This window comes from Antechinus flavipes, chromosome 6 (assembly GCF_016432865.1).
Source record: "Antechinus flavipes isolate AdamAnt ecotype Samford, QLD, Australia chromosome 6, AdamAnt_v2, whole genome shotgun sequence".
NCBI classification, from domain to species: Eukaryota; Metazoa; Chordata; class Mammalia; order Dasyuromorphia; family Dasyuridae; genus Antechinus; species Antechinus flavipes.
The window spans coordinates 195,831,977-195,844,075 of record NC_067403.1 but is presented as its reverse complement, the minus strand read 5'-3'; the positions used below and the strand labels follow the sequence as shown (position 1 = coordinate 195,844,075).

Genomic DNA, 12,099 nt, shown 5'->3' with positions numbered 1-12,099 from the left:
CTTTCTAAGTTTCAGTTTATTCATCTGTAAAATACTAGTTTGGGTTGGATGCCCTTAGATCCCCTCATTTCTAAATATGTGAAACTATATGAAATCTTTAAAAGAGTTTTGAAATAAGTTTTAAAATCTAAAAGAATGCTTCAGAGGGCCAATAATTTGGATTATGTTTTCTGTTGCTATTTTGAGAAAGTAAAATAGAGTAAAATAAAATGTAATAAGCTTAAAGCAATTTTTATTTCCCATCCTTAAGTTTATATATTATGCTTACAAAATAAAAGTTCAGTAGTGAAGGATGAGGGAATATGTTGCATTATTTTATACTTTGCTTTATTTTAGAAGTAATTCCACATTCATATCTTTCTGTCCCCTTTCATTTTGCTATACCATCTAAGTCTTTGATAGATACTTTATATTAGGAATATATTGTATCCTAAAACAAGTGTTCTTGTTAGGTAGCTTAGAGGCTTCTGCGAGTGAAATATTTCTGTTCTGTAGAAATTTTTACATGTTACATTTGGTTGAAAAACAGATAAATGAATCATTTCTTATAGCTCTTCCCTGGGACTTTGGTAATGGCTTCTTAAATAAAACCCTGTATTTAAATGGCTACAGAAATATTTCTTTAAAAGCCTTCTTAAATTTCTTCATTTTCATTTAACTGAATGCCATTTCCTGTAGAGAAAGAATTCTTAATCTTTTTTGTGTCATGGAGTGTTCTGGAAGTCAGGTGAAGCCAGTGGACCCTATCTCAGGAGGAAAAAAAGTTTTAAAATTCATTGTATTAAAAAGGAAACCAACTACCTTAAAATACATTTGTCAAGGTGTTTTTTTTTTTTTTTTTTTTTTTTTTTAACTTTGTGGACTTAATTTATGGTTAAGAATCTCTGGTCTAAAGCTGGTTGAGTGGTGAGTTTATCTTAGCCTTGCCATTGCATCAACAAGTCTAAAAATTAGAATGTGAAATAATTTTTCAAACATGAAGATTATTTCTTTAAGTGAACTGTTAAATTCTTTATAAACAGATTTCTGTCTTAGAGATGAAGCACTATTGTTTTTAAATTGAAAGATACTTGGTACTAATATTTCCTAAAGTATTTTGAATTAACTTTATTTCCCTTTGCTTTTCATTATTTTTTCCTTATTGTAATGTTAGATTTATAAAATACCTGGTTAAAATACTTGAAGAAGAGAGCCAAGGACTGGCATTGTGGCAAAGTGTAATTCATAATGCTCTGTTCTTTTTTTTTTTGTATGACTTAGGGCAAATTATTTAGGTTGTTATGAATAAGAGGAAGGTAAATAAGCAATCATCTAATGCAACCTCTTTGTTAATGAGGAAACACTCACTTCTCTATAGACTATTCCCTAATGTCTAAAAGAGACATTTGATAACATGATGTTGATGACAACAGCTTTGAATTGAAGTCTTTTCATTTGAAGCAAATTAAAGATAGGTTTTGGAAAGGTAATGTTTAACATATGAATCCCTAATCTTTAGAAGATTGGATTCTTTAAGATGGAAATGTGTATATAAAAGTGATTACCCTGTCAATGTACTTGCTAATTTTAATATGATATTTATGTACCATATTAAAACCAATTTTTGGTTTTAATACTGTACCATATTAAAAACCAATCGAATTTTTATTTATCGGACAGATTTCATGAGAAATTAGAGACTATAGACTAATAAATCTAATGGGTTAATTTTTCCTCAAACCAAATATTTGTTGATGATCTTTGAGTATTTTTTAAAATACTTTTTGAGGGGGATTTTTTTTATTATAGCTTTTTATTTACAATAAAAATACTTTTGATGAGTTATCTTAAAAATTCATTTAACAATGTACCATTTAGAATGCTACAATAAATCATTTGGATTTAAGTTACTAAGTTGCTTTGTTGTTGGCGTTCTATCCTAGTGCATATTACTTTGTATATATTTTGGATATGCTTTGTATTTACTGATGAATATTTAAGTTAAAATCGCCATTTCCAATCTCCAAATAGCAGTAGAATTTAAGCTTGAAAGCAAGGATGATGATTTTTTTGTATCCCTCGCACAGTGACTGATACATAGTAAATGCTTGATAAAATGTTTATTGAATTGAACCCAATCATAAAAATATAACATATCCCCAAATGTGCTCATCTTCTCTCCTAAAATTATGTCTTGTTGACTATTTCTGCCATGACTACCACCAACCCATCAATAAATGCTAAAACAAAACTTGTTCCCTTGTGCTGTTAATTTTTCTTTCTTAATATCTGAATGTTCTTTTCTTTCACATTCACCTACTCTATTGTAATTCAGGCCTTCATTTCTGTTGCCTTGAATTTTTGCAATAGTTTCTTGAGAGAATTGCCTTTTATACACACAAATCTTACACACAGATACCAGATTAATTTTTTTGGGGTATTTTTTTAAATTAAAGTTTTTATTTTCAAAACATATGCATGGATAGTTTTTCAACAATGACCCATGCAAAATCTTCTGTTCCTAATTTTCCCCTTCTCCCTATCCCCTCCCCTATATGGCAAGTAATCCAGTTTATGTTAAAATATGTTAAATCCAATATATGTATACATATTTATATAATTATCTTCCTGCACAAGAAAAATCAAGTCAAAAAGAAAAAAAATGAAAAAAACAAAATGCAAGCAAACAACAAAAAGGTGAAAATGCTATGTTCTGATTCACCCTAATTCCTATAGTCCTCTCTCTGGGTAGAGATGGCTCTCTTCTTCACAAGATCATTGGAACTGGCCTGCATCATCTCATTGTTGAAAAGAGCCACGTCCATTAGAATTGATCATTGTATAGTATTGTTGTTACCATGTACAATGAACTCCTGGTTCTGCTCATTTCACTTAGTATCAGTTCATCTAAGTCTCTAGGCCTCTCTGAATCATCTTGTTGATCATTTTATAAAATGATATTCCATAACAGTCATATATCATAACTTATTCAGCCATTCTCCAACTGATGGGCATCCACTACAGTTTTCAGTTTCTTGCTACTATAAAGAGGGCTGACACAAATATTTTTGCACATGTGGGTCCCTTTCCCTCCTTTAAGATCCCTTAGGTTAGATATAAGCCCAGTAGAAACACTGTGGGATCACAGTTTGATAACTTTTTGAGGATAGGTCCAAATTACTCTGCAGAATAGCTGGATCTGTTCTACTAACAATGTATCATTGTCCCAGTTTTCCCACATCCCCTCTAACATTCATCATTACCTTTTCTTGTCATCTTAACCAATTTGAGAGGTATGTAGTGGTATCTCAAACTTGTCTTAATTTGTATTTCTCTGATCAATAGTGATTTAGAACACCTTTTCATATGAGTAGGAATGGTTTCAGTTTCTTCCAGATTAATTTCTTAATGCAATAATCTGATAAGCAAACTTCCCTTCTTTAAAACCTTTAATGGCTCCATACCATGCCCTCTCCCAGCCCCTATTGTTTTGGATAAAATTGAAATATAGCCTGATGATGCAAATAGGGTCAGTTCATATAGATAGTAGGTGTTTCAGGCCAGATTTGAACTTGGACTTTTCAAACTCTAAGTCTGGTTCTTTATCTACTGTGGAAATATTACATCCTAATGTGAAATCAAATCCTGGTAAAGAATTGAGGACAGTAAAATGTGTGTCTTGGGACAAGTGAGCAAAAGCTTGCCTAAATGACAAGATAGCTAATATAAGCATATCAAACCCTTTTTGAGAGAAGGGTTTTATTTTTAGGTCGATGAGTAGATTTTTAAAAAAATCCATATAAAATAATTTTGTCATTCAGATACTGAGGACTTTGACTTGGTTTTAAAGAAAGTGTAAGAAATTTCATTTTGGTCAGTTACTGTTTTTGACTCATCCCAGTCTGAGGTAATATTTTCCCTTAGATTATTTCTCATTTTTAAGTCTAACTAATAGTACTAGTAAAAAGAAAATCCAGTAAAGGAAATGAACTAAAACACAAGCATACATTAATCCTTTTAAAACAGATGAAAAAACATTACTAATGTTTTAGAAAAACCCCTATTAACTGCTATCTAGGCATATACCAAAAATTACTAAAGGAAATGAGAATGGAGAGGGAGCATATGTTTCTTGACAAATATTCTCGTATACTTGTTTTCAAGGAGTTTGGGCAACCTAAACCATCCATTTTAATCATTTCATGTATAAAAATGACTTCTCCAATTCTGTAGCATTTTAATAGCACACTGAATAAAGTTTTTAAAAATTTGCCCCCAAAGGTCTTAAATTTTTTAATAATCCCTTTCCCTGATCTAACTTTTATTTAAACTTTGTAGTAAGTGACTGTTAAATGTACTTTGACCTACTTTCAATTCATTAAGCATCTATTTTATTGCAAAACTTCTAAACACATAGTAAGCTATAATATGATGCTTGGTGGGGGTAGGATGTTTAGTTAAGACACAAAACTGAAAACTATCCAGCTTTAGAAAATTGTAAATACATCTTAATGCCGAAAGGCAAAGGATACTTTTTATAGTTGTTTAAAAACTGAAGTATAAGCATTTAAAAAATAGATGCATATATTTGTATCATGTAATTTTTATAAGTGCTCATATTTATGGTTTTTATTAGTGAACACTAATTTTTTAAATTATAGACTGGTCTGTTTACAATTGGCTTTGATTAAATACTAATTTTCAGTTCTATTCAACAAAGCTTAAATACATGCTAAGTATATAAGGCTCTGTAGAAGATAGTAGAGGTTGCTTCCAACTCTAAATCTATTAAATTATATTCTTTAGTTTTGAAAGCTTTATTTTTCAAATATTTGTGTGAAAGCTGTTCTATAAAGGCTGCCCAGTAAGTAGTGTAGTATATATAGTGCCCAGTCTTTAGTAAATGTTTGTACTACTAGCAACTAACCCAGTGAGTGTTTTTGAAGACATATTTTTAATGATTTTTTTTGCCTTTTGGTTATATTATTTTAATATTTTACTTACAAATGGGAAATAATCTAAGGGAAAAGAAAGATTTCATAGCCTAATAATCCACTAGGTTAGAAGAAATTCTATTGTCTCATGTAATTGTTAACTACAACCTTCACTGAATCTCTTGACATCCTTTAGTATAGACCATTGGTGTTTCCTGAAAAATATTTGACTAGAGACTTTAATCAAAGAGGACCTTTACAGGATTTTCTTTTTACTACTATCAGTAGCCAGATAATAAATAAGTATTTATTAAGCACTTATGTGCTAGACACTGTGCTAAGCACTAGAGATACAAAAAAAGGCAAGAGACAATCCTTACTTTGAAGAATTTCAAAATCAAATGGGGAAGACAACCAAACAACAAATATATGCAAATGAACTGTATATAGAGTGAATAGGAAATGTAAGAGAAAAGAATTAATATTTGTTGGGGAAATTTTCTGGAGAAGATGGTATTGTAGTTGGCACTTAAAGCCTGGGAAGGCAGTAGGTGTAGATAAGGAAGAATGACATTCTAGTTATTGAGGCAACCACAGAAAATTCCTAGAATTAAATAATGGAGTATCTTGTTGGTGGAACAGCCAGGAGGCTACAGTTACTACATTGAAGAGTTCTAGTCTCAAGAAAAAATCGTAAGAAGAGTGAAAAACAGGAGGAAGCTTGGTTATAAAGGGCTTTTGAGTGCCAGAAGATTTTCTTATTTGGTTGTGGAGAAGATAGGGAACAATTGGAGTTTATTAAGTATGGGAATAAAATGATCAGATCTATACTTAAGTTAAATTACTTTAGTAGCTGAAGGGGAGAATAGATTGAAGTGGGAAATCTTAAGGCAGTAAGACCCACCATCCTACCATCAGGGTATTTCTTGCAGTAGTCCAGGCAAGAGATGATAAGAGATAGGAATGGAGGGAGAGCATATATTGAAGAGATGTGGCAAATTAACAGGGGTAGTGAGAGAGAGAAAATTAGATTTGGGGAATGAGAAATAATCAGTATTTTGTTTTGGAAGAGGATCAATGATAATTTCCAAATCACATAGTTTCCAGCATTCATCTTGTAAGATTTTACATTCCAAATTACTTCTTTTTCCCTCCCTTATCTCCCCTTTCCTCAAGACAGTAAGCAAATATAATACAAGTTAACTATGCACAATTCTTTTAAATATATTTCCTTATTTGTCGTGTTATACAAGAAAAATCAAACCAGAAGGGAGAAATCCATAAGAAAGGAAAAGCAAACAAAGGTGAAAATAAATGCTTTGCTCCACATTCAGTCTCCCTAGTTCTCTCTCTTGATAGGGATGACATTTTCTATGCCAAGTCTATTGGAATTGTCTTGCATCACCACTTTGCTGAGAAGATCCAGGTCCATCACAGTTGATCCTCACATAATCTTAGTGTAATTGTGTATAGTAAACAGGACTTATTCCTAGTATGCTTTACTGCCTTTCTTTTTCCTACCAACTTTTCAGTATTCTTCTTGGACTTCAGTAAAAAGTTCCTAAATTTGGCACTATTTGCATAATAATATTTAATTCATTTTATCAGGTTTGTTCTAGTTTCCAAAATTTCTCCTCTTGAAACTATCCCTCCTTTTGCTTAAAAGAAATGTGATCTCATCCTATTCTTTTAAAATCTTGTTTTGCGAGATTACTTTAGCTTGGCCTAAAATTATCTTCAAATATACCTTAGTACTTCAAAGAGTTGAGGTGGGTATTTATTCTCTTTAGAGATTGTACCCTTTACCTACATATCATCTTATTTGTCTTCTAAAATTTTCTGTAGATTGCTGTCACTGGAGACTTTTTTAATGTTTGTGCTATGGATCTTCACATATATAAAGATTTATTACAACCTTACTTATGTAAAAAATATGTTGTTACCTTGCTTAATTAGATAATAATTATAAAAAACTTAGTACACTGCCTGGCACACAATAGGGATTTAATAAATGCTTATTCTTTATATTAATATTGTTTATATATATTCTTTATAAATGCTTTTTCTTCCTCACCTCTTTCTTAGATAAAATTCTCTATTTTACGACTTAACTGGGAGTAGTGATAAATTATTTAAGATATTATTGTCTGTCATAAAGTTACTGATAGAAAATGAGCACTTAATTGATTTTTTTTTTGAGAGAAGTGTTTCTGATTAAAAATGAGTGTGTTAATCAGTGAACACTTTTTATGATAGGTTTGAAAAGAAGGCTGGATGATTAATTACAATTTGTTTTAAAGTAGGAATGATTCTCATTCTAGGAGAATCAGATTTCAGACATTTTCAGCTAGTTAATATTTTGTTGTAATTTATATTGCAATTGAATGATAAATATGGCTTATTCTATATGTAACTCATTATATGATTCATAATAAGTGTGGTTTCTTCAAAATTTCAATTGAAATTTCACACTTTGTAAGAAGTCTGTCATGATCCCAGTTAATACTAGTAATGCCTTCCCTCAATCTATCCTGTGATTACTTGTCTTGTAAATATTTGGTTTTGTATACATAGGTGTTTGTTGAATTGACTCTTTTAGCTTGTGAGATCCTTGAGAGCAGGGAGCCTGCCTTTCTTTGGATCCTCAAGTAGGCACTTAAATGAAACTTGACTAGTTTGAAATATAATCTAAGCATAATAAAGGAATCTCTGAAAATCCTTTGGTATTAATATTATTGACTGCTTATTTATAGTTGTCACAACTGCAAACAAATTAAAATGTAAGGTCTAATAAGTGGGTAAATTTTCTTTTGTTAAAATGTCAAGATTCTTGTTTGAAGGTCTAAACTTTTTTTTTTTTAAACCATAGTGTTGTAATATTGGAAGAATCTGGACTGAATGAACTCTAGTATTATAAGAAATTCTCCATCAATAATTCATAAAATTGTAAGTCAGCTGAAAAATGAAGCAAGTTCCAGAGATCCTTGGAAATACCAATGGGAAGACTCAAAATTGTGAAGTTAATCGGGAATGTTCAGTGTTCCTCAGCAAAGCTCAGATTTCTACAACCCTACCAGAGGGTGTCATGCAAAAATTTAATGGCCATGAAGCGCTACCATTCATTCCTGCTGATAAATTGAAAGATCTGACCTCCCGAGTCTTCAATGGAGAGTCTGGTGCCCAAGATACCAAGCTGCGTTTTGAATCCCAGGAAATAAAGGGAATTGGAACACCCCCTCATACTACTCCTATCAAAAATGGCTCTCCTGAGATTAAACTGAAAATCACCAAAACATACATGAATGGAAAACCTCTCTTTGAATCTTCTATTTGTGGAGACAATGGTCCAGATGTGTCCCAATCAGAAGAAAATGAACAAAAACTAGAAAACAAGTCAAGAAGGAATAGGAAAAGGAGCATAAAGTATGATTCCTTACTTGAACAGGGCCTTGTTGAAGCAGCTTTGGTATCTAAGGCTTCAAGTCCCTCGGAAAAAAAGGTAATTTTCAGGGGAAAAGAGGGAAGGGACAGGATTAACAAGACAGTCAGCTTCTCAGACGTGACCAAGGGCCAAGGCAAGAACTTAGCTTACATTAGTGAAAGCCCAGCTGAAGTAGGAAAATGGGAAGATATAAGTCATACTGGCAAAATGTGCTCTCTTCCAAACATACAGATGACTTTTTATGCTCTTAGGTTTATAAGGGACTTTGATATATTTTGAACGTGCCATTTTACCCTGTATTATCTGAGAGCCATTAGAATAGAGGAACTTTAATGAAAATTGTGTTGGTACATTAAAGTTGAAATTTGGGAGAGAGTACTAAACTGTCCCAAAAATCTGAAAGAATTTGTCTCCTTGTGACTTAAACATGAAGAACCACATCAACTGTAATCCTTTGTGGTACCTTAAATTGTTCCTAATGTCTAATTAATAAGAGTAGAAGCTAAAGGACAGACAGAAGTTGCTTTTCTTGGCCAGTGGAATTAAAGATAGAGACCAATAAATTCTTTCAATTCCTAGGTTTCTGGGGGGATTCAGTACTCATTCCTGTATTGAGTAGGATTTGCAGAATATTTTCTCTCTCCATTATTTAAAAGCACAAGTATTCATAATGGAAAGAAAAGGCAATAAAAAAATTAGATTGGGGATAGGGGAAAGCTTTTAAGTAGGTAAATCACAGAAGACACATTAGTACTTAGGTAAGATTGGATATAATGAAAAATTCTGTGGCAGTTTTGTGGTTGAAAACTTTACAAAAGTTTTTGATGGTTTAGTATTTATGCATTTTCATTTGTTTGTTTAAAGATTCTAGCTAAGAGAGAGTCATATCCAAACATCAATAAAGAAAAAGACCATCTGTTGAAGTATAATGTTGGCGATTTGGTATGGTCAAAAGTTTCAGGTTATCCTTGGTGGCCATGTATGGTTTCAGCAGATCCTCTACTTCACAGCTATACCAAACTAAAAGGTAGAGTGTATATGGGTTGTTGTTGTTGTTTCCTTACTTTTCTCATTCATTTCTTTCTTGATCTTTGTTTTCCTACTCTAATGTTTTTATATATATATTATAATCTCTTTTTGCTGTATAACCTTCGAATTAATGTTTCTGCCTTTTCTTAGGCCAGGTAGATGCTGTTGTTTATAAGTAGATGATTTATTTTAATCTATGTCACATTCACTTTGAGGAGCTCTTAAAATAGGGAATACATTTTACTTGTTTCTATGTACTTTAACTCATTCTATTTTCATATTTTTCCAAATCCTATTCATTGGATTCATTGTTTCTTGGAAACATTTCCTATGATTACTTAGTTTAAACACTCCAGAATTTTGCACTCCATTCATTATTATTATTTTATACTTGGTCATAAAAATTTCTCTCTAGTTGCTTAAGTCAATTTTCTTTACATGCATATATATGTGTATGTGTGTATACACACCAGAGAAACCCCAACTGAAATAGGAAAATGGAAAAATAATGCTGGCAAAATACATACAGATGACTTTTTTAAACTCTTAAGGTCATAAGGGACTCTGATAAAATTATGGTTGCATTACATTTGAATGTACCGTTTTTATGCTGTATTATCTGATAGTCAGTAGAATAGAGGAGCTTTTATAAAATTTTGTTGGTATATTAAAGTTGAGATTTGAGAGAGAACTAGACTGTCTCAAGAATCTGAAAGAATTTGTTTCCTTACAAATTAAATGATAAAGAATCACATCAGTTGTAATCCTTTGTGAGACCTTGTTGTCCCTTTTTTTCCTCTACATCAGTTCCTCTAAGACTATCTACATTCTTTGATATCTTTATATTCATTATACACTGACTATAAAAGTGTTTTATACTATTCATATATCACAATTTAATTTATCGTTCAATTAATGGGTACCTGTTTTATTTTTTTGGGGGGTAGGAGTGGTTCCTACTACAGAAAAGTGCTGTTAAGGATGTTTGGTGTATATAGTACTTTTTTGTCATTTACCTAATAGTAGAAGTTTGGATTCAAAAACTGATTGGTAACTTTTCTCATGATTTCATATTGTTTTTGGGAAAGATTATCAATTATAACATCACTAAAAGTGTCTAATTTGAGTAGCAAGATGAAATCTAAGAATTGTTTTCATTTTATTTTTGTTTTTAGATATTTAAAGCACTTTCATGTTTGTTGATAGACTATTTACAGGCTTTTCAAAATAATTCTCCATGTCTCTTGAGTTCCTGAAATTCTCTATTGTTATGCTGATACATCCAATCCTTGCCCTTTTTATATTGTCAATTCTTTTTTAACTTTTGTCACCATGATTATCAGGTAATTCTACCTATTCTTTGAGTAGCTACATCTCTATTAATTGGGTTTTGGACCAATTGGTTATTGGCTCTTTTTCAACTGTAAGTATTAGGGTTTAAAAAAATGACTATTGTAACACTGTGTGCTAGGTGCAATGGATCTATTTTAAGAAGTAAGTCCTTAAGGAACTTAATTGAGAACAAGACATGCTAAAAATTATATAGACTGATATTTTATTGTTAAATTATGATAGGTATAGATAAGTAGTTGGATAGGATCTTGTAGAAAGAAGAGATAGAATATTCAGGGAAGGGTTTAAGGAGGAAGAGCCAGGCCTGGTGACAAAAAACAAAAGGAGATAAAATGGAAAAACATTTCAAGTTAAGCACAAATGATATGAATATATCAAGTTTATTTTTAGATGGTTTAACATACAATTTATAATTTGATCTGCCATATTCTGTGTAAGTTTGCCTCGTCTCATTTCCATAACCTTTCTTTTTTATGAAAGATTTTTTCCCCCTGCTCATTAGCCATGGTAGGTAGGTTTATATATTGTTTCCTGCACACCTCAGACAACTTTTTCTTATGTCTAATGTTTAGTGTGCTGTTTTACTAAGACTTTCCTATAATATACATTCAAGATTCCTAACCCTTTTAAAAAGATGGTTTTGTCTTAATTGCGCTTTCCTAAAGCTGAATAATTACATGAGTCTTTGTTCTTTTCTCTCCTAAGAAGCCATTATTTTCTTCATAATCTTCCACTTTTATTCCTAAAGACTCTTCCAGTCTTCCTATTTCTTTTCAGTTCACTATCCTTTTTGTTAAGTTATCCAGCTCATAAGTATATGTCATCTTTGGCTCTTCTGATTTCCCTGACTTCCCCATAATTCAATCAGTTGCCAAACTTTTTTTTAACCTTTATATTCATTCCTCCATCCTCTTTTTTTCTGTTCATAATTCCATCCATTCTCATTCAGTTCATTTTTACCTCTTTCCTAGACTGCTGTCACAATGCCCTAACTAGTTTTCCTGCTTCCAGCTTTTTCTTTTGCCAATCCATCTTCTGAAAATTAACAAAATAATCTTTCTTATGACACAGATATATGATTATGTCCCCCTCGTGCTTAAAAATCTTTAGGAATTCCCCATTAGCGTTAGAAATAAATAGAAACTTCTCTGGTTGGTATTTAAAACTCTTTCCAGTCTGTCTTCATTCTATTTTATTTCACAGGCACACTGGCATGTTAACTTTTCCCCAAAGTTGACTTGCCATCACTGATCTCCATTACTTTGTACAGTCTTTCTCCCCAAGTGCTTGGAATGTATTTTTCCTTATTTCCCTGAAGATTCTTCACTTCTTTCTTTCTTCTATTTCTTAGGATACTTCACT

General features: G+C 31.7%; 1 protein-coding gene across 3 annotated transcripts in view; it reads left to right on the top strand.

Moving 5' to 3' along the window:
- NSD2 (nuclear receptor binding SET domain protein 2) overlaps positions 1-12,099 on the top strand; it is a 123,844-nt gene that overhangs the window by 32,235 nt on the left and 79,510 nt on the right. For all 3 annotated transcript variants that reach the window (XM_051965984.1, XM_051965983.1, XM_051965985.1), the window contains exons 2-3: positions 7,783-8,412; positions 9,220-9,382. In XM_051965984.1, the coding sequence (XP_051821944.1) occupies positions 7,876-8,412; positions 9,220-9,382 (700 nt within the window). In that variant the 5' untranslated portion in view covers positions 7,783-7,875. The remainder of the gene's footprint in view (positions 1-7,782; positions 8,413-9,219; positions 9,383-12,099) is intronic.